Source organism: Camelina sativa, chromosome 16, assembly GCF_030686135.1.
Source record: "Camelina sativa cultivar CO46 ecotype springtype chromosome 16, ASM3068613v1".
NCBI classification, from domain to species: domain Eukaryota; kingdom Viridiplantae; phylum Streptophyta; class Magnoliopsida; order Brassicales; family Brassicaceae; genus Camelina; species Camelina sativa.
The window spans coordinates 5,142,428-5,164,097 of record NC_141895.1 but is presented as its reverse complement, the minus strand read 5'-3'; the positions used below and the strand labels follow the sequence as shown (position 1 = coordinate 5,164,097).

At 42.1% G+C, this 21,670-nt stretch overlaps 1 protein-coding gene, 1 non-coding gene and 3 pseudogenes across 4 annotated transcripts; 3 read left to right on the top strand and 2 right to left on the bottom strand.

Annotated features, from left to right (window-relative positions):
- Positions 1-1,059: 1,059 nt before the first annotated feature.
- LOC104749903 (putative F-box/kelch-repeat protein At2g29780 pseudogene) lies at positions 1,060-4,244 on the bottom strand (annotated as a pseudogene). The gene is made up of 4 exons (XR_015585192.1): positions 3,963-4,244; positions 2,984-3,827; positions 1,481-2,811; positions 1,060-1,383 (listed from the first exon to the last, which is right to left on the bottom strand). The product of XR_015585192.1 is annotated as a putative F-box/kelch-repeat protein At2g29780 pseudogene (transcript).
- Positions 4,245-4,910: 666 nt separating this feature from the next.
- Positions 4,911-19,009, top strand: LOC147925140 (uncharacterized; annotated as a pseudogene).
- On the bottom strand, positions 13,670-15,937 carry LOC147925142 (uncharacterized). The gene has a single exon (XM_087490604.1). The coding sequence runs from the start codon at positions 15,935-15,937 to the stop codon at positions 13,670-13,672; it is 2,268 nt and encodes a 755-aa protein (XP_087346730.1).
- Positions 16,594-16,700, top strand: LOC147925141 (small nucleolar RNA R71). Its single transcript, XR_015585550.1, has one exon. It is a non-coding gene; the product is annotated as a small nucleolar RNA R71 (small nucleolar RNA).
- A 246-nt stretch (positions 19,010-19,255) lies between the features above and the next one.
- LOC104749902 (cell division cycle 20.2, cofactor of APC complex-like) lies at positions 19,256-21,501 on the top strand (annotated as a pseudogene). Its single transcript, XR_015585191.1, has 3 exons — positions 19,256-19,612; positions 19,731-21,105; positions 21,212-21,501. The product of XR_015585191.1 is annotated as a cell division cycle 20.2, cofactor of APC complex-like (transcript).
- Positions 21,502-21,670: the final 169 nt, after the last annotated feature.

Sequence of the window (21,670 nt, the reverse complement as noted above, 5' to 3'; positions counted from 1 at the left end):
TTGTGGACCTGTGTGGTATTTGGAACGAAGACCCTAACGACGTCGTATAGACGATTGTAAAATGAGGCCTAATACGTTGTATAAGCGATATTCAAATTAGGGCCTTATAAGGCCAAAACACAAGTACAGTATCTGAAGAACTTTGTTTATTTTATCCTAATAAAAAATAGGAAGTGGGAAGTGGGAAGAAATAAGATGAGAAGTCGATTAATAGTGGTGTGTGATGATTTGAATTTGATTTGTTTCTCCACTGAGCCATCTTGTGATTAGAGAATTTATATATTGTAGTTGTAGCTTGGATTTGCTTTCTGCGGTTTGTATTTTTGAGACGTAATTTTTGGTTTATACTAACTTCTTTGAATGATGATCTGAATTTGGTTTTTGTGAGCAGAATCAGATATATATTGTAGGCCGTACTTGTTTTTGTACAAGTCGTAAGCTTACCTTCGTGTGTTTCTGTGGACATGTCTATTGCATTCCTCTCTCAAGCTAAGCTCGGTGTAAGTCTGTCTGCTCGTCTTCTTTTTTTTTTCTCAGTCTTTCATTTGGACCGCTTGTTGTGTGATTTTGTTGAATCTTTTATCAGGAGGAGTTGGAGATAACGTCGAGATTGTTAGGCGAGAGAGGACGTTATAAAGGAACACTTGTTGTAGTGAGAAACAAGAGGACCGGAGAGATTATAGCAGAAGGTCGTCATTCTCTCTTTGGCAGACAAGCTAGTAAGCTCTGAGGTCGAATCTTTCTTTTGACATTCTTTGTTTGGCACCTTCAGTGATAGGGTTATGGTCAGCTAAATTTGATTAGGGATCTGTTAGGATGTCGTATTCTTCTTTCTGGTTGTGTAAACTTAATCATTTGTAGAGATAGCTTATACATATAATACCGAACCACCATTCACGTTCGGAAAACTTGATAGTTCTGGTGATGAAAATTGCAATATGTCTCACTCATCAATCCATTCACATTCAGTAAACTTGATAGCTCAGGACACTAAATCACTTCGTGTTTGCTTCATCTCTAAACCATAATTTCATAATATTGCTCGTATAGTCATATATATGATAGCAGATTAGGTTTCATTAAATCTGATTGTGATTATTTATAACTGAAGAATGATATATGTCACAAAACAGAAAAAAGCAGAAACTAGTTAAGCCAAAGTTGCATTCCAACAAGTCTCGTAAGAACTTCAGTAGAAAGAGAAAGAGTGGCCAACTCTACACAAGGCCTATTCTGTTAAGAGTGATCACATTCTTGCACGAAGGTTAAAAAGGAAGACGAATTACTCTTTAAGGTGTCAGATAAAACAGCTTCTGCACCACTTTTTGCTTCATAATTTGCTCTCAAATCAACAGTAGATGTATTAAAAAGACCCTTCTTCACCTGCAAATCCATGAGAGCCGAATAAGACTTGGGGTCTTACAGAAATGTCATAATATCATTGTCAATATAGTTCATGCACATCAAAAGAGAAACCTACCTTCAACTGCAAGAAACCATCCCATAGATCATCAAACCGTAACAGAGCAAGAAAGATCAATAGAAGGCGAGGTCCCGGAGATAAGCACAATATCCTTTGAATCGACCGTCCCCCAAATCCCACCTCCTTCACGTCGTTCTAACGTGATCTCTATGCACCAAGTATCATTATAGGTGGTGTTTGAAGTGCCCAAAACCATCAGCTTCCCACCCACATTCGCCATTTGACACACAGAGTATCTGAGAGCAGGCAAACCATCTAAACCCTTCACAGGATTCCAAACCATTTCAACTGGATCAAATACCACTATTGGATGTTTAAGAACACACAGTACATCAAAGCTATACAGGAGATCCTCAATCACACAAGACGGGTTGCGCCAAAAACCCATCAACTGAGATGATCCAAGTTCCCAAGACTGCCATGTACCTTGTCTTGGTTCGTAGACCAAAGCACGGAGAGCATCCAAAATGTAAATCCTATTCTGCATCACCACAGATGTCACAAACCCTCCTCCTGGCATATTAGAGTTGTAGTGGGATGGATCAGGCACAGTACTCCAAACCCCGTTATCAACATCGAACACTTCGATCCAATCATCATGACGCTTCTCGCAACCTCCGATGACATAAATCTTTCTGTCAATGACTCCGGCGGCTGCACGGTAGCGAGCCCTGTGCATACTTGGGAGATGGTCCCACGTGTGGAATCTACAGTCGAGGACAAACACAGTCGATACAGGTTGATTCAACCCGGTCAAACCACCGATCACATACATATTGTATCCGAATGTGACCACAGAAGATCCAGGATACATAGGAGGAAGTGAAGGGACCTCTCTCAAGCTTTCTGAGATGTTTAAGTTGAGGATGTGCCAGCTCGAGAATCTTTCGTAACTATAAGGGAATCCGATCAAGGCATAAAGAACCGGTTCGGTCAAGCCGAGGACCGAGCGCCTTCTGTAGAGTCCCGGCGAAGAGATGACGCGAAGGAAGGCTCTGGAGATGAGAGATAGCTTCGGGTAATGACATCTCGGTACGAGTGCGAGGGTTCTTGCGATGAGTAACTCTGGGATCTGTCGAGGAGGAGGAATCGGAGCAAGATTCTCTACATCTTCTTCGCTCGGGTTCTTGTGGAGTTCTTCGCTTGAATCGCCACCGTCTTCGGACATTTCAAACATCAAATCATCGGAAGTTGGATCTCCGCCATTAGAGCCATCGTTGGAAGTTTCAGAGTTCGAAGCCATTGCCACCGTGTGATGTCTTCAGCAGCAACGAATTAACTGAAAGTGAGTAGAGACTTTGAAAGAAGCGGTTACATTTGTTGTAGACCTGTGGTATTATAAAGGGAAAGGAACGAAGACCTCAACGACGTCGTACAGACGATTGTAAAATGAGGCCTAATACGTCGAATAAGCGATTTTCAAACAAAAGTACAGTATCTAAAGAACTTTGACTTATTTTTTGAGTATTTGCAACTAAAAGTCATGGGAGGAAAGTTTACTTGGTCTGGTCAGCGCTATTCGCACTCGATAATGTCAAGAATTGACAGAGTTGTGGCAACGCCAGATTGGCAAGATATATTTCCCAAGGCCTACGTCTAGCTTTTATTTGGATTGGTTCTGATCACATACCACTTTTAATCCATACAAGTGAAAAAAGGCGAACTGGTTGTCCCTTATTCAGATATGACAATATATGGCGCTTCAATAAGGAGATCAAGGAAGAACTTGCTAAGACATGGAACTCTCAATGTCATCACTTATCACCCAAAAATTTCCATGAAGCTCTCAAGAGATGTAGATCATGTCTCTCAAGGTGGAAATCACACAATCCTCTTAACTCAGCAAGGTGGAAATCACAATCACACAATCACACAATCCTCTCAAGTTAACAGAGTGGTTTCTATTGAAACGAACCAGTAGGAACAGCAACATCAGAAGATTGCTGCAGACATAGTCAGCTGGTGGAACAGAGAGGAGCTTGTTGTGGCGGGCCATGCTGGTAAGGTGGTTGCATGTATCCTCCATATTGTGGTGGCGGGTATTGCTGGTGAGGATAATGGCCATGTTGCTGCATCGGTAAGAAGACGAAGAAGCTTCTCTTGGGATGAAATGACTGCACCCATTCTCTGAGGGTCCATTGATGGGTAAAAGGGTCTGTCTTGATGAGGAGGTTGTGGTGGTGGAGTTGATTTTGCTGGTGAGATATAACTGCTCGAGGGAGTAAACCACTATGAGCTACACTGCCCTGTTGGTTGGAACCATCTTGATCAGTTTTGGGAAGCTGAGGTCTACCCCATGTGAGTTTTAGCCTCTGGCCGTTGACAACTAGCCTGTTACTAAGTTCTGATGAATAAGATGAGAGAACAGATCCAAAATCAGGATTATAACTAGCCAATAGGAAATACCAAATCAATAGGTAAGTCAACGTTATCATACTCAAATATAATAGAAAAAATTGAAAGCCAGTAGTTTGCTAACCCATAGTAACAGTATTTGGGATAGAATCATGAGTACTGAGCGCCGTGTCTCAAGATCCAAGAGACAGACTTGACACACATTATTCAGCTTGCAGCATGTCTGACAAACTTCAGTCTTCTTGTAACCAAAGGTTTAGACTTTCCCCCTAAATTTCCTAAACCCTAAAATCAGAAATCACTAAAATTGCGGCTCCAACACTCAGAGAAACATTTAAAAAAATCATAAAACGAGTACGACCTTAACAATGGATAAAGAAGAAAAAGGAGACTGGAAGTTGAAGAGTTTTACCATTCAAAAATTTCCATGAAGCTCTCAAGAGATGTAGATCATGTCTCTCAAGGTGGAAATCACACAATCCTCTTAACTCAGCAAGGAGAATCCAAGCACTGAAATCTCAGCTTCATCAAGCGTATAACACTCTTCCTATTGATTTCAATAACATCAAATTATTGAAAACGGAACTAACCAATGCTTATAGGATGGAAGAGGAATATTGGAAGACAAAAAGCCGAATTCAGTGGCTCCAAGCAGGAGACCGTAACAAAAGATTCTTCCACGCAAAAACCAAGCAAAGGCGAAGCTAGAATAGAATCAATGCAATTGCTGATACAAACGGCAAGGTCTGGACCGATGAGAATGGTATTGAGTATTGACAGAGTAATTATAGACTATTTCTAGACTCTTTATCTTACAGATGCAAATCAAGATTACATTGATTCTGTTGTACAATATATTAAACCTCGAGTCTCAGTGGAGATGAATAAAGAGCTTACTAAGCCCATCACAGAAAAAGAGCTGTACCAAACTGTCTGCACTATGTCAAGAGAAAAAGCTCCAGGACCAGATGGATTTAACCCAAGATTTTATCAAGACCATTGGTCCACTATCCATACAGGTGTGTACAACTTTGCCAAATTATTTTTTGAAGAATGTGAATTGGATCTAAAAATGAATAGTACACACATCTGCTTGATACCAAAAGTGGGGCAGCCTAATGAAGTTAAGGATTACAGACCTATAAGCTTAGCCAATGTAGCCTACAAAATCATATCAAAAGCTTTAGCTGAGAGACTTAAACCTTGGTTAAATGACATTATTTCTACAAACCAGTCAGCTTTTATTCCTGGGAGGTTGATTATGGACAATATTTTGATAGCGCATGAGCTTATTCATTCTCTCCATACAAAAACACTTGTTAAACCCTTTATAGCTGCAAAGCTGGATATTAGTAAAGCTTTTGATAAGGTAGAATGGTCTTTTATTGAGGCAGTTATGAAGAAAATGGGATTCTCCGAAGTCTAGTCTAAATGGATAATGAAATGCATCACAACTGTTTCTTACTTCAGTGCTCATCAACGGACAACTTGTTGGACAGATCAAACCTCAGAGAGGGATAAGACAAGGTGATCCTATTTCACCCTATGTTTACCTATTATGTATTGAAGCTTTGTCTGCTCTCATCCAACAAAACATCAAAGAGAAAAGGCTTCATGGCTTTAAGGCCAGCAGAAACGGTCCTCCAATATCTCATTTGCTTTTTGCAGATGATTCACTTTTGTTCTGCAGAGCCTCGGTGAACGAGTGTACAACTATCCTCAACATCCTGCACCAATATGAGAAAGCATCAGGTCAGAGTGTAAATTTTCAAAAATCGGCTATCACTTTTGGCAAAGGTATCGATCCATAAACAAGAAGAGAGATTTGTAGTATTTTAAAAATACATAAAACCGAAGGTTTTGGTCGGTATCTGGGGTTACCTGAGTTTATTGGTAGAAGTAAAGCAAATGCTTTTTCATATCTTGCTCAAAGAATCGATCACAAGATGGATAGTTGGTATACTAAGCTTCTGTCTCCTGCATGCAAAGAGATTCTCCTGAAATCAGTAATTACAGCAATCCCAACATACAATATGTCCTGCTTCCTTCTACCCCAAAGGATAATTAATTAGATCACTAAAGTTATGAGACAATTTTGGTGGTCCAACACTAAGGATAAGCACAAAATCCCTTGGATAGCATGGAGTAAGGTCACAAATTCCAAGGAAATTGGTGGTTTAGCAATTAGAGATCTTAAAGACTTTAATTTAGCTCTGCTTGTAAAACAGAGTTGGCGGATTCTCCAACAACCAACATCACTCTTGGCAAGAGTTCTCAAAGCCAAATATTATTCAAAGCAGAGTCTTCTTACCTCAACATGCAAACCGAATTCCAGCTATGCTTGGAAAAGTATATCCCAAGGTACCCATCTTCTATCTCAGGGTATAAAGCATATAGTGGGGAATGGTAAACAAATTAATGTTTGGCATGATCAATGGCTTCCCCTTAGTCCACCAAGACCAGCAAGAGGACCTGGCGCCACTTTTCATCCTACATTAACAGTTAGCGATCTGATATCTCAGGGAGGATAGAATGAAGCTATGCTTCATAGCAACATTAGCCATGAGGACATTCCACACATCAGAATGATTCGTCCGTCTATTACAAGAGCAGATGATACAATTGCTTGGATCCATACGAAGACCGGACTCTACTCAGTTAAATCTGGGTATCACCTCCAGCGTAAGCTCTCCAATGCAAACTCCTCGGATGCAAATACTTCGCTTAATACCTCTCATTTCACATCATTTAAAAAGCTTTGGATGTATAGTATGCCTCAAAAACTTAAACACTTCTGGTGGAGATGCATTCATAATGCACTACCAACGACAACTAATTTAAAGCAGAGAAAAATGTTGACTGATGATACATGCCAAAGATGTGGGGAAGCACCAGAAGACCTCAATCATCTTCTCTTCCATTGTAGGCTAAGCAAAGAGATTTGGAATCTTATTATAGATAATCACCATACAAGTTATTTTTTCTCTTCCAATTCTATTAATCAAAACATCGAGCTTTTACTGCATGTGAATAACAACCAAAGAAAGGAAGTGAGTTTATTCCCCTTCATTGGTTGGTGCATTTGGAAGATGAGAAATGACCTGATTTTCAACGATAAAAGGTTGTCCATTCCTGACATTATCAACAAAGCTATCATTGATTTGCAGCAATGGAGAGAAAGCTTTGAAGCTAGTCACGAAGAAGTACAGACACAACAAGCTCAAGAGAAAAAGAAGTTTCAGACTCCGACGCCGACTAAATCGGACCAATCCATTATTAGCAAGGCCGAGGAATACTGCTGTTTCGTTGACGGTTCATGGAAATCTCCAAATGATGGTGCAGAGATTGATTGGGCTTTATATCACAAAAATGCACAACTTATGTTAAAAGGAATGGTGGCCATTGATACACAGAGTTTTAAACCCTATTTTCCTACTGCAAGTGCACAGCAAAGAAGTAGTACTTAGGGGTCGAATCCCACGAAGACCAAGTTTTACTCTATGGTTCTATTGGTTCAATTTCAAGCTAAGACAATTCGAAGTTGGGTTTGTTTGGTAACAGTAACGCGATTAAAACGGTATAAAAAGGCAATAAGCAAAACACTAGATCAGGGGTAATTCTCGGGAATTTCAGAAATAGCAACTAAACAACTATTCAGGGCATAGATTAAGTACTAGTCTAGAACTCAAACATAAATATAAACTGATCCACTGTCGTGGTATCAATAACTCTATCTGATCGATTCTGTGCGGAAACGCGGAGTGATGTTCATATATTTTACCTTGTTTTCCCTTAGTTTATTCACAACTTTTGCATCTTTTGCTATCCATTTAGGCCATTATTGTGTAGCTTTAGGACTAATCATGCATTAGAGTATAGTTGCATTGCATTTGCATCTTTTCATGCATAAACAGGTGATTTTGGAGCTTAAGGAGCATGGAAGCAATGCTGAGGAGAAGTGAAGCTGTCCTAAGGAGAAAACAAGAGAGTTAAGGCTGTAGAATCAAGGTCCGGAGTCCAACTCGACCGCACCACTCAACCACCACTCGACCGAGTGGGTAGATGGACTCGACCGAGTGGAGTGTGCACGAGAGAAGTCAGCTCGACCATGGACTCGACAGAGCACTGGTCGAGTTGACCGAGCCGTTGACTACTTTGACTTTTTCTATTTTTAGGGCTTCCACCTCCTCACCTATATAAGGCCTTGTACCTGCAGCCACCAAAGGGTCCAACTTTTTAGATATTCCCTAAACCTAGTTTTTACCTTTTTTAGTTTTATTCCTTTTGCATTTTTATTTTTAAGATCTTATGAAAGAAGACTAGATTCTTATATTTTGTTGGTTCTATAACTTTCAAGATATTGAGAATTTGAGTTTCATCCTCTCATCAATATTGAAGATCTTTGTTTAATCTTTCTAATAATGCAAGTTTCAATATTTTCTGGGTTTTTGACTTTGATCACCATGTATTGTTGTGAGTAGTTTCCTTAGGATCTTGAGGATGGGTTAGGATGGATTGATCTTGTGGTTTGTGTGACTTGGTCAAGCTTGATTGTTGTAGATCTCTTCTAGGGTAGATGATCTTAATGCTGATTCTATATCTGAGAGGGTAGAGTCTGATTTCAAGCTTCTTAGCATCACACCAATGTTTAGGAAGCATAGATAAGGCTAGATCTATAGCTTACCATTAGGCTTGCTAAGAGATTAGAGGTCTTGTTTGGTTTGAGATGTATTGCTTAATGCCTGCTTGTGTAGATTCTTTACTGTGTGAGAACAAGTCTAGAATTGCATAGGTTTGATTGTTTCTTGACCATGAGAGTGGGAGAAACTTGTCTTAGATTAATATGTCTAGAGGTTAGCTCAAAGTTTGCTTGAGATTTGTTGACCAAGTTAGATAACCACAATGATTAGTCCATCCCATGAATCCATCCTCAGGACCTTCTTTGTTTATTGAAATCTTAGTCTTAATCCTGTTGCTTGCTTGTTGTTTGATTGGATTTAGAATTACTCTGTTTTTATTGCATTGCTCTGTTTCTGCGTCTAGTCTAGCTCGACCACTCACTCGACCTACACTCGGTCGAGTGCTGCTCGAGTTCATCCCCAGAACTCTGTGTCTATGATTTGTGTTTGTCTTCTTTCATTCCTGTTGCATACATTTAGTTTTCAGTTCATTAATTATCTTGCATTAGTTCATTAGTAGTAGTCTCTGTTTCTGTTCTTGCTTTATCACTGCTTCAATCATTCAGTTTCATTTGCATCTAGTTGTTAGTTCTTGTAGTTTATTTTCTGCATTTTACATTTTCTTCCTAGGATTGTTAGTGACAAACAATCTTTACATTTGTCTTAACTTAGATTCATATGCACATCTTAATTGTTCACAAACACTCATTTAGGATTGATACCTCTTGTACTGCAATAGCATAAGGGGAATTGAAACACCCATCCATCATTCCATTCATATCTCACCATTGCATACATCATCATTCACACCACAAAATAAACTTGTTTCACGGAGCACGTGCTCAGACATCCGGAGCACATGCTCGGCGGTCCATAAACCCTAAACTGTCGTTTGAGCCCAGAATCGCAGACAAGCATTAAAGAACAGGAATGATAAGTTCACAAATCACCTACACATCAACTTTCGCAGGTCTAGGATAATTTGCCCACTAATGTCTTTTCTAGCAACCTATTACACTTTTGATGAATAGATAAACCTAGAATCATAGATTGGGTGATCAAATCAACCTAAGCATTAAGTCTAACAATAGTGAAGACAATTGATTATATAAAGCCCTATTTGTGTTCTGTTGCTAACCCATGAAACCCCTTTTGAAACCCCTAATCTAGCAAAGAAAACTACTCAGACATAGAGAAATGAATCATAGCAAAAGATGAGAAATTCAATGACATAAAAATAAAAAAGGGTTCAGAGAATGCTTCACAAGGTAGCCGCTCTTCTCCCTCTCACAAAAACGTCGCTCAAAAACCAAAAGAAAAGGTATATTATCTCTCCTAAAAACCCTAGGTTAAATAGCATACAAGTAGAGAAAAATAAGGAAAGATTCCAAATTCAAATCTCCCTATTAAAAAGCGATCTCAGCCCTCTTTCTCTCACAAAGGATCGCCTAAAATAAGGGGAATTAGGCAGGGAATCGGCGCCTAGATGCTTGCCACGTGTCGTCATGAAACCGTAGAGTTGGGAGCATGTGCTCGGAAATCGGGAGCATGTGCTCCTGGGTTTAAAATCAGCTTTTCTGCTCCAATTCAACTCCTTTCTGCTCCGATTGCTCCTGCTGTTCCAATCCTTGCATTAAGCTAGTGAAATCGAGGCTTGGTAGATAAAAGGCTGTTTTAATGGTGGAGCTATAGAGTGTTTAGGAGTTACCATTACTTCGAAAGAGATGCAGGATATCACACAAAATGGTAAGGGAGAGTGGACTCATTGATGTCCACAACCTCTAATCACTCTCCTCTTCTTATCTTCTCAAACTCAGCCTCTCTTTTTCTCCTCAGGGTACAACGCATGCTCGGGGGTGTGTAACACTAGCTCTGGTCCCTTTCCATCATCCTTAAACGTTTTTTTTTTTTTTTTTTTTTAATGAGACATATGAAGGATGATGGGAGATCTTCTTCTGATATTGCCCCAGGAGCATGCGGACCGTATCCTAGGCTCTCTCTCTGCTCAAAACAACTCGCGGACTCGGATTTATATAATTTCGGAGCAGGTGCTCGCTGGGTTGGAGCATGTGCTCTGTCCGTCCGGCTTTTTCCTCTTTGGTTCTCCAGCAAGAGCGAGTTAGAGATTGTGTCAGTCCTGCTCTCCCCGACCGTTTTGCACATAGCTGCACAGAATGAGAAAACAAAAATACAAGTGCAAGTGGTTTGAAAGGAGGTCAGGCTCGGGGTGGGTACTAACTTAAAATGAGCTAGCTATTCAGGATAAGCAAGATTGGCAAAATGAATAAGAAGTCCTGAATATGTGACACGTTCCCTATCCTACTGCCCAAAACGAGAAGAATTTAAATCCGGTTAGGTTCCAATAAAGTAGAGTCTAAGTCTTTCCGGTGAAACCTTAATGGGATGAAGCCTTTCTGGCCAGGAGAAGGGTCTGAATGTGAAGAGGTATTAGCTCGTCTCTGTACTCTTAGTTCTGCAACAATGGTCACTAGGAAAAACGGTCAAACTCACAAATGGTTAAAAACATCACAGATTTCGGTCCTAATTCCCACAAGTTTTGGTTCGACTCACATGACAAACTGACTCAACAAAAAGAAAAATAAAGAAAACAAATGTCATAGGTGACCCTCCCCCGGACTTACTTCACACCGTCTCCGGTGTGAAAATAAGCCAAAGAGAGACCTAGACAAGAAGAAGAAGGAGAAGAAGAAGAGAGGAGGGTTTTGCGAGTTGGTAGGCTAGTGGGCCTGGTGGGCCTGAGCCAAAGAATTGCATTGAAATTACCTAGCCCAATCGCTCCTCTCTTTTTTTCCTTTTGTTCTCAGTTCGTCGAGCATGTGCATCGGGTTGCTCGCGTCCTGCAAGCATGTGCTCCGCGTCTTCTTCCAACATTCGTGAAACCGAAAAGAGAAGAAAAAAATCCTAAAAAGAAAAAGAAAAACTCAGTAATATATACCTGGTGGGTTGCCTCCCACCCAGCGCTTGTTTTAAGTCATTAGCTTGACTCGAAAGCTCCTTAGGCAGTAGGAGGATCGCCTAGGGCGACGGTCTCACCCCTTGCATGCTCAGAGACTGCAAGATACGGCTTCAGCCTCTTTCCATTCACCACAAATTCTCCTCCTTTTGTGTCCAGCAACACAACAGCCCCGTATGGTCTAATCTCCTTGATGGTGAAGGGTCCGGACCATCGTGATCTTAGCTTTCCGGGAAACAGTTTTAGCCTAGAGTTGAACAACAAGACTTGATCATTAGGAGCAAAGGTCCTAGTGAGGATCCGCTTGTCATGGTAGGCTTTGGTACGCTCCTTGTAGAGTTTTGAGTTTTCATAGGCGAGGTGCCTAATCTCCTCTAGCTCATGCAGTTGCATCTTCCTCCTTTCATGGGCGCTCTTAGTGTCAAAGTTCAGCATTTTCACTGTCCAAGCAGCCTTGTACTCTAGCTCAACAGGAAGGTGACACGCCTTACCATACACCAAATGAAACGGTGTAGTCCCCAGGGGTGTTTTGTAGGCGGTTCTATAAGCCCATAGAGCCTCATCTAGCTTCTGAGACCAATTCTTCCTTGTTGTGTTCACTGTTTTTTGCAAAATGCTCTTAATCTCCCGATTAGAGATCTCAACTTGGCCGCTTGTTTGTGGGTGGTAGGGGGTGGCGACCTTGTGCCTCACTCCATTCTTCTTGAGAAGACTCTCAAAGACCTTGTTAATGAAATGCGATCCACCATCGCTAATGACTACCCGTGGGACACCAAACCGTGGGAAAATAATCGACTTGAACATCTTGAGCACGGTCTTTGCATCATTATTGGGACTGGCCAAAGCTTCTACCCACTTGGACACGTAATCGACAGCCACCAATATGTACTCATTGCCGAATGAGTTCGGGAAAGGTCCCATGAAGTCAATTCCCCAAACATCAAATACCTCAACCTCCAAGATGAAATTCTGAGGCATTTCATTCCTCCTGCTGATGTTCCCTTCTCTCTGACATGTGTCAAAAATAGACACGAACCGCTGCGCATCTCTGAACATGGTAGGCCACCAATAACCCGCTTGAAGAGCTTTGGACACGGTTTTGAAAGTAGCAAAGTGTCCAACATAGGGTGAGCTATGGCAATGAAACAAGACTCCAGGAACCTCCTCCTCAGTCACACACCTCCTGAAAACACCATCCGAGCAATGCCTATAGAGGTAAGGCTCATCCCAAAAATACCGCCTTATGTCTTTTAGGAACTTCTTCTTCTTGTTCCCCACAAACTCAGTAGGTTCTTTCTCTGCTGCTAGGTAGTTTGCATACTCTCCAAACCAAGGAAAACTCGGCTGTTTGTTGGTATCGATTGCCTTGCACGGGGTTTTCGGAGCATGGGCTCCCAGGCGGAGCATGTGCTCGGCGGGATCAAAGATGCCGATCGAGTAAACATGTTCTTCAGGAAGGCTATCATCCAAGGGTAGCTCTTCTTCTATCCTCATTCTTGATAAGTGATCTGCAACTCCGTTCTCAATACCCTTCTTGTCTTTAATCTCCAAGTCAAACTCTTGAAGCAACAAAATCCAACGGAGTAGCCTTGGTTTTGCATCCTTCTTGGTCAGTAGATACCTCAATGCTGCATGATCAGTGTGAACAACCACTTTGGAACCAACAAGGTATGATCGGAACTTCTCAAAAGCAAACACAACCGCTAAAAGTTCTTTCTCGGTTGTAGCGTACTTGCACTGAGCCTCATCCAAGGTGCGGCTGGCATAGTATATCACGTGCAGCTTATTGTCTTTTCTCTGTCCCAGAACTGCTCCCACGGCATAGTCACTCGCATCAGTCATGACCTCAAAGGGAAGGTCCCAATCTGGCGGTTGTACAATCGGAGCGCTAACCAAGGCTCCCTTGATCGTGTGAAACGCTTCCAAGCAAGCAGAATCGAAGTCAAACTTCACTTCCTTACACAACAGCTGGGTAAGTGGTCTTGCTATCTTGGAGAAATCCTTAATGAACCGTCTGTAGAAACCGGCGTGGCCAAGGAAACTGCGCATCCCTTTTACCGAATTAGGCGGTTGTAAACTCATCATCACCTCCACCTTGGCTTTGTCAACCTCAATCCCCTTTTCAGAAATCTTGTGTCCCAGCACTATCCCATCTCTGACCATGAAGTGGCATTTCTCCTAATTCAGCACCAGATGTTTGTCTTCACACCGCTGTAACACCCTGCACAAATTAGACAAACAAACGGAAAAGCAGCTCCCATAGACAGAGAAATCGTCCATGAAAACTTCCATTATATCCTCAATCAGGTCAGTGAAAATGGACATCATGCATCGTTGGAAGGTCGCTGGTGCATTGCACAAGCCAAACGGCATTCTGCGGTAAGCAAAGGTGCCATAAGGACATGTGAATGTGGTCTTCTCTTGATCGTCGGGATGGATTGGGATCTGAAAGAAACCTGAATAGCCATCTAAGAAACAGTAGTAAGGATGGTTAGCCAATCTCTCAAGCATTTGATCAATAAACGGCAAAGGAAAATGATCCTTACGGGTCGCAGCATTAAGTTTTCTATAGTCTATGCACATGTGATGTCCCGTAACTGTCCTAGTAGGAATCAACTCATCCTTATCATTCTTAACCACTGTAATTCCACCTTTCTTAGGGACTACATGAACTGGACTAATCCAGGAACTATCAGAAATAGCATAAATTACACCCGCATCTAGAAGTTTCATTATCTCTTTCTTAACAACATCCTTTAGATTTGGGTTCAACCTCCTCTGATGTTCTACCGAAGTCATTGATTCATCTTCTAGATGTATCCTATGCATGCAAAGATCTGGTGAGATTCCTGGGATGTCATCTAGTGAATACCCTAGAGCATTTCTATACTTCCTAAGTTCACAAAGGAGCAAAGCGGTCTCTACATTGTTTAGGTCAGAGTTCACTATCACGGGGTATGTAGAGTTAGGACCTAGGAACGCGTACATTAGCCCGGCTGGAAGTGGTTTTAGCTCTACCTTTGGAGCTCTTAACTCGCTCCAAGGATCGTCTGCTGACTTTACCGGAGCATGTGCTCCGGAATCCGGAGCAGGTGCTCCCTCGGCGGATTCCTCCCCTGATTGGTTCTCATCGTCTAGGCTGGCGTAAGCTACCAGTTGCTGGAACCGTGTGCCTGCATCCAAAATGCGTGTAAAACCGTCAGCTTCCTTATTCAAGAATCCATACTTACCCTCTGCCTTTGTCAAGGCAACCTCCAACGGGTCGAGAGTGAGAACTTCATCGGTAACCTCATGTGCAGCCTCTGAACCATCATCAACCACAAAAGTCTGACCATCTATCATAGGTTTTTTGAGCAGCTTATTCATCTCAAACCTTGCGATCATATCCCCCAGCTGGAGATCGATCGCTCCCCCTTGCACATCTATAATCGCACCAGCTGTGCATAAGAATGATCTACCCAAGATCAGGGGGTCACGTGGTTCTTCTTCAAGTTCCAGAACCACAAAGTCTGCTGGTATAAGCGTGTCCCCTATCTGGACATGTAAATCCTCCAACACTCCTATGGGGCGCTTGGTGGATCTATCCGCGAATACTAACGAAATCCGTGTAGACTTGAATTTCGTGTATCCCAGCCTTTTAGCCACTGAATATGGCATAAGGTTCACACTGGAACCTAGATCACAGAGGGAGTTTGCAAAAATCGTTTTACCGATTCTCACGGAGAAGACAAATCGCCCTGGATCATCTCTCTTCTTTAGCACTTTGTTTTGCAGCACAGCACTGCACTCTCTTGAAACCATCATCACGTTCTCTTCCTCTGACAGTCTCCCAGAAACTAACCCTTTCACATATCTCTTCAAAGCAGGTATCATCTGAACAACATCAGCTAGGGGTAGTTTTACCGTCAATTCTCTCAACATCTCCTTGCATTTTGCATCCTCCAAATCCTTGTGAGATTTCTTAGGAGGAACAGGGTAAGGAACCCTAGGGGTGTACACGCGTGCAGGAGGTACCTCAATAGGAACGGTCTGATCGGGAGTCGGGAGCACGTGCTCGCTGGGTGGGAGCACATGCTCGCCGGATGCTTCGGCTTCTTTTTGACTCAACGGTGGAGTCTCAGCAGCATGTTGAGGAAGGTATTCTTCAGCAATACCCTTGCCCTTGTCAAGCCTAGCGGATGGTGCTTCTCTAGGGGGTAACTTCTTTCCTCCCCTTAGCTCAATCGCATTGACATACTCGTTCCGCGGGTTTGCTTCCCCTTTTCCGGGCAAAGTCCCAGGAGTTCTTTTCACGGCTTCAGCAGTCTGTGCAACCTGAACATCAAGCTTCTTCACATGTGACATTACTGCCTCATACTTCCCATTAAGGTCATTGTACATGGTATCGACCTTAGCGTTGATTTCCACTGAAGCTTTTTGTTGATTCACCAAGAGTTGTTGCATCATGTTTTTCAGCTCATCTTGAGAGCTGCTAGCAAGTGAAGATCCCAACTGCTGGTTGGTGAAAGACGGTGCTTGCTGAGTGCTTGTATATGCCTGCTGGTTCCCCCCCTTGGAAACGGTTTTGAGTGGGCACAAACTGTTTGCCTTGGAAGTTGTTTGAGAAGATTTTCTGATAACCCATCTGATTCTGAGCTCCTTGCTGCGGATACACCTGATCCTGAGGATTCTCCACGTTGGTGCTTCTATAGGACAAATTCGGATGGCTTTTGTAGTTCGGGTTGAAACCCCTGTTCTGCACAAAACCTTGCCCACTCACATAATTAACCTCCATCGTTTCATCCTCTCCATCACAAATCTCCTGAGCTAGCGGCATGTCTCCGGTCTCATCGACAAAATGGACAGTTTTCTGGCTCCCCTTCAGAAGAAGGTTTACCTTGGCTGTCAACTCGTCGATCTTTTGCGTATCGACACTGTTGACCTTCACGGACCTGTCATACTTAGGAGCCTTGTTTCTGGAGCTTGCAGCTAGGTTCTCAATCAACTGATATGCTCCTTCCTTAAACTTTGTCATAAAATCCCCATTGCTGGCCGAGTTGAGAGCGTTTCTGTAGTCCCAGTTAACTCCATCATAGAAAATGCCCAGAATCTGTTCATCACTGAATCCATGGTGCGGACACTCTCTACGGTACTCTTTGTACCTCTCCCAAGCCTCGCAGAAGGCTTCTCCAGTGTGCTGTTGGAACGATGAAATCTTGTTCCTCAGGGCAGCGGTCTTAGCCTTGGTGTAGAAATGGTCCAGAAACGCAGATCTACACTGTTCCCATGATGTCAGAGACCCAGGTGGCAATGACTTCAGCCAACGTGAAGCTCTATCCGCAAGAGAGAAGGGAAAGAGCTTGCACTTCAGAAAGTCTGGCGGTATCCCATTTGAACCAGTGGTGCTACATATCTCCTCAAAATTTTCGATGTGGTCCATCGGAATCTCAGCTGGGAGAACGTGAAATAGGTGTTGCTTCACTAGAGAGATCATCTGTGGCTTGATCTAAAAATCTTGTCTCGGGATGGTGGGAGGAACAATCGCCGCTCGGTTGGTGTAGAACGCATGCGGGTTGTCCTTGTCCCCAATGGACGGTTGTGGCGGCGCGACTCTTTCGTGTTGAGCACGGAGCAACTGCCCCAACTGTTGTCGAAGTTGCTGCAACTCGGCAGCCATATCCTCATTGTTTCTATTGTCACCCATGTTGACGGATTGAAACTTTCTGTTCTTGCGGTTTGTTCTTTCTGCCAAAGAGAGCTCTGCGGCTGACAAAGCAACTAGTTTTTCGGTGTTGTTTCTTCTTGTAGATCTTCTTGGCATGCACCTGAAACACACGCAAAGAAGAAGCAGAAAGACAAATCAGTAAGGTCTTAGTCTAGTAATTTCGCCGAAAACCAAAGGTAAAAATTTGGTCCCCGGCAACGGCGCCAAAAACTTGATACACAGAGTTTTAAACCCTATTTTCCTACTGCAAGTGCACAGCAAAGAAGTAGTACTTAGGGGTCGAATCCCACGAAGACCAAGTTTTACTCTATGGTTCTATTGGTTCAATTTCAAGCGAAGACAATTCGAAGTTGGGTTTGTTTGGTAACAGTAACGCGATTAAAACGGTATAAAAAGGCAATAAGCAAAACACTAGATCATGGGTAATTCTCGGGAATTTCAGAGATAGCAACTAAACAACTATTCAGGGCATAGATTAAGTACCAGTCTAGAACTCAAACATAAATATAAACTGATCCACTGTCGTGATATCAATAACTCTATCTGATCGATTCTGTGCGGAAACGCGGAGCACGTGCTCAGACATCCGGAGCACATGCTCGGCAGTCCATAAACCCTAAACTGTCGTTTGAGCCCAGAATCACAGACAAGCATTAAAGAACAGGAATGATAAGTTCACAAATCACCTACACATCAACTTTCGCAGGTCTAGGATAATTTGCCCACTAATGTCTTTTCTAGCAACCTATTACACTTTTGATGAATAGATAAACCTAGAATCATAGATTGGGTGATCAAATCAACCTAAGCATTAAGTCTAACAATAGTGAAGACAATCGATTATATAAAGCCCTATTTGTGTTCTGTTGCAAACCCATGAAACCCCTTTTGAAACCCCTAATCTAGCAAAGAAAACTACTCAGACATAGAGAAATGAATCATAGCAAAAGATGAGAAATTCAATGACAGAAAAATAAAAAAGGGTTCAGAGAATGCTTCACAAGGTAGCCGCTCTTCTCCCTCTCTCAAAAACGTCGCTCAAAAACCAAAAGAAAAGGTATATTATCTCTCCTAAAAACCCTAGGTTAAATAGCATACAAGTAGAGAAAAATAAGGAAAGCTTCCAAATTCAAATCTCCCTATTAAAAAGCGATTTCAGCCCTCTTTCTCTCACAAAGGATCGCCTAAAATAAGGGGAATTAGGCAGGGAATCGGCGCCTAGATGCTTGCCACGTGTCGTCATGAAACCGTAGAGTTGGGAGCATGTGCTCGGAAATCGGGAGCATGTGCTCCTGGGTTTAAAATCAGCTTTTCTGCTCCAATTCAACTCCTTTCTGCTCCGATTGCTTCTGCTGTTCCAATCCTTGCTTTTAGCTTCCTAGCCTCTTATTATAACCTGAAAAGGACTCAAACAATTACAAAACTATCAAATAAACGGGGTCAAAGTGAGTCAAAACCGTAACATATCAGCCATCCCACCTATGATCACACCTTTGGAAGTAGAAGCTGAAGCACTAAAGCTGGCAGTTCTCCATCTTAGCAAGTTGGGTTATAACAATGTTTTGTTTTGTGGAGATGCAGAAACCCTGTATAAAAATGCAGCTCATATCTCCCAATGCAAGCACAAGAAGCAACAACGAAACCACTCTATCATTGCAACCCAGTTGAAAGATATTGAGAACATTGGTCTTTCATCCAAATCTATAACTTTTGTTAAAATTTCCCGGTCTGTAAATTATGTAGCTGATAGTCTAGCTAAAGATGCTAGGATAAGAAAATCTGATTTTGTAATATCATGGAATATTGTAAACTAATCTTTGTGAAATACAAAGTTATGTTGCCGACAAAAAATACAAAGTTATGTTGCCGCCAAGAAAAAAAAAATGTATAGAAATAACGACGATACGGGAATCAAACCAACAAGTGATATGTAAACCGAATTAAACCACAATTAAATTTAAAACAAATATAAACCGGAAATAACCGACCAATTTTAAAAAAGAAAGGCTTTAAAGTGGTATAGAAATAACGATACGTGATCGATCGATCACACAGCGATTGCCGTGAGTTTCCTTCTTCTTCTATCTGCCGTCTTAATCACTTCTCTCCTCAGTCAGTCCTCATCAAATCACCTCTCTCTGGCTCTCTCTCTTTTCTCTCTATCAATCCAATTTTTACTTAACGTTTCATTCTCTCTGCAGGATTAGTTTAGTTTACTAATTCGACTAGTTTGGTTTGGTTTCGTTTCTATTTTTTTAGATCTTCTCTTCTAACCCTTAAACCAATACATTCACTGCTGTTGTTTCTCTTTTGTGATTTTTGGAATAATGGATACATGAGGTTCTTCCTACTTGAAGGCAATGGCTCGATGCCCAATTCAGCGATCCTTTCTCCCTAGAGATTCCTCCAAAGAAAACGTAAGTGTTGTTAAAAAAAATTAGGGTTTCGATTTTTTTGTCGCTTTGTTCTGTTCTTCGGGATTTTAGGGTTTCAATTGATTGATTTTGTTTTTGTTTTTTTTGTTAATGTGTGTAGCTTGACAGATTCATTCCGAATAGATCAGCCATGGATTTTGACTTTGCCTACTCGCAGCTAATGGAAAGACCACCAAACCGGAACGATGATCATCAGGCAACAAAGGTAAGCTCACCATCGAGAGAAGCTTATAAGAAACGGTTGGCTGAGGCTATGAATCTCAATCGCACTCGTATTCTTGCTTTTAGGAACAGACCACAAACTCCAACTCCAGTGGCAACTCTTCTTCACTCTGCTTCTTCTTCTTCTTCGCTTTACCAACAGCAGTGTAAGCCGCCTCCTAGACACATCCCTAAGACTTGCGAGAGAATGTTGGATGCCCCTGACTTGGCCGATGACTTTGATCTCAACCTGCTTGACTGGGGCAGTGATAACGTTCTAGCCATAGCATTGCATCATACTGTTTATCTCTGGGATGCTTCTAAGGGTTCTACTACTGAGCTTGTCACTGTTGATGAAGATACGGGACCTGTCACTAGTATCAACTGGGCAGCAGATGGTCGTTGTCTTGCTGTTGGGCTTAACAGCTCTCAAGTCCACTTATGGGATTGTGCTGATTGTCGTAGAGTGAGAACGTTGGAGTGTGGTCACGAGTCTAGAGTAGGATCATTGGCATGGAACGATCACATCTTGACAACGGGAGGAGCGGATGGGAAGATCATCAACAACGACGTACGCGTTAGTTCACACGTTGTCAATACGTACAAGGGTCACACGTTAGAAGTTTGTGGGTTGAAGTGGTCAGGATCTGGACAGCACTTAGCCAGTGGTGGCAACGAAAATGTGGTTAATATATGGGACCGTTCTGGTAGTACTCAGCGGCTGCACAGGCTTGTATAGCACACATCTGCAGTTAAAGCTCTTGCTTGGTGCCCTTTCCAAACGAGGTTGCTTGCAACTGGTGGCGGTGGGAGAGATGGGAGAATAAAGTTCTGGAATACTAGGACAGGAGCTTGCTTGAACACGGTAGAAACTGGCTCTCAAGTTTCTTCTTTGTTATGGAGCAACAAGGAAAGAGAGTTGCTTAGCTCACATGGGTTTACTCAGAACCAGCTTACACTTTGGAAGTACCCATCTATGGTGAAAATGACTGAGCTCAATGGGCACACATCACGAGTTCTATATACGGCCATGAGTCCGAATGGTTGTACTGTAGCTTCTGCAGGAGCAGATGAGAGACTGATGTTTTGGAATGTATTTGGAGTACCAGAGGATGCCAAAAAATCTGCTCCAAAAAAAGTAGTAGTACCTGAGGCATTTTCTCATGTGAACCGTATTCGCTGAAGTTGGTGGAGCGCTTGTACAAATCGAAGGCTTACCTCCTTCTGTTTCTGTGGACATGTCTACTGCATTCCTTTCTAAATCTAAGCTCGGTGTATGTCTCCTCAACCTTTTTTGTTATTTGACAGTTTCTGAAAGGTTTCATAGAATGGGATTAGAGAGAGAGGGATGATTGTGAAATGGAAATGATATACTTTCAGGAGTTGGAGGTAACGTCGAGATTATTAGGCGAGAGAGGACGTTATAAAGGAACACTTGTTGTTGTGAGAAACAAGAGGACCGGTGAGGTTATAGCAGAAGGTCGACATTCTTTGTTTGGCAGACAAGCTAGTAAGCTCTGAGGTCGAATCTTACTGTTATGTCTATTCAGTGATAAGGTTATGTTTCTTTCACCGTTGTCTGTTTTCTGGTTGTGTTATCTTAAACCTTTGTAAATAGCTTTATAAAGATGATACCGAACCACCATTCAGTAAATTTGATATTTTGTGATGATCATAATGGTAAAATCTCTCTCATCAATCCAAAATTCAAAAGCTGTGATTTAGGTAGGTATTACAAGAAGGTCCAAGAGAGAAACTGTTATCTTTAAAGTAAACATTAAAGTTATCAAAATTAACACCTGCTGTAACAATTCTATTATCTTCCATCATATAATGTAA

Excerpts from the sequence above, each read along its gene's own strand:
- LOC147925142 (XM_087490604.1), bottom strand. The coding sequence starts at position 15,937 with ATGATGCAACAACTCTTGGTGAATCAACAAAAAGCTTCAGTGGAAATC.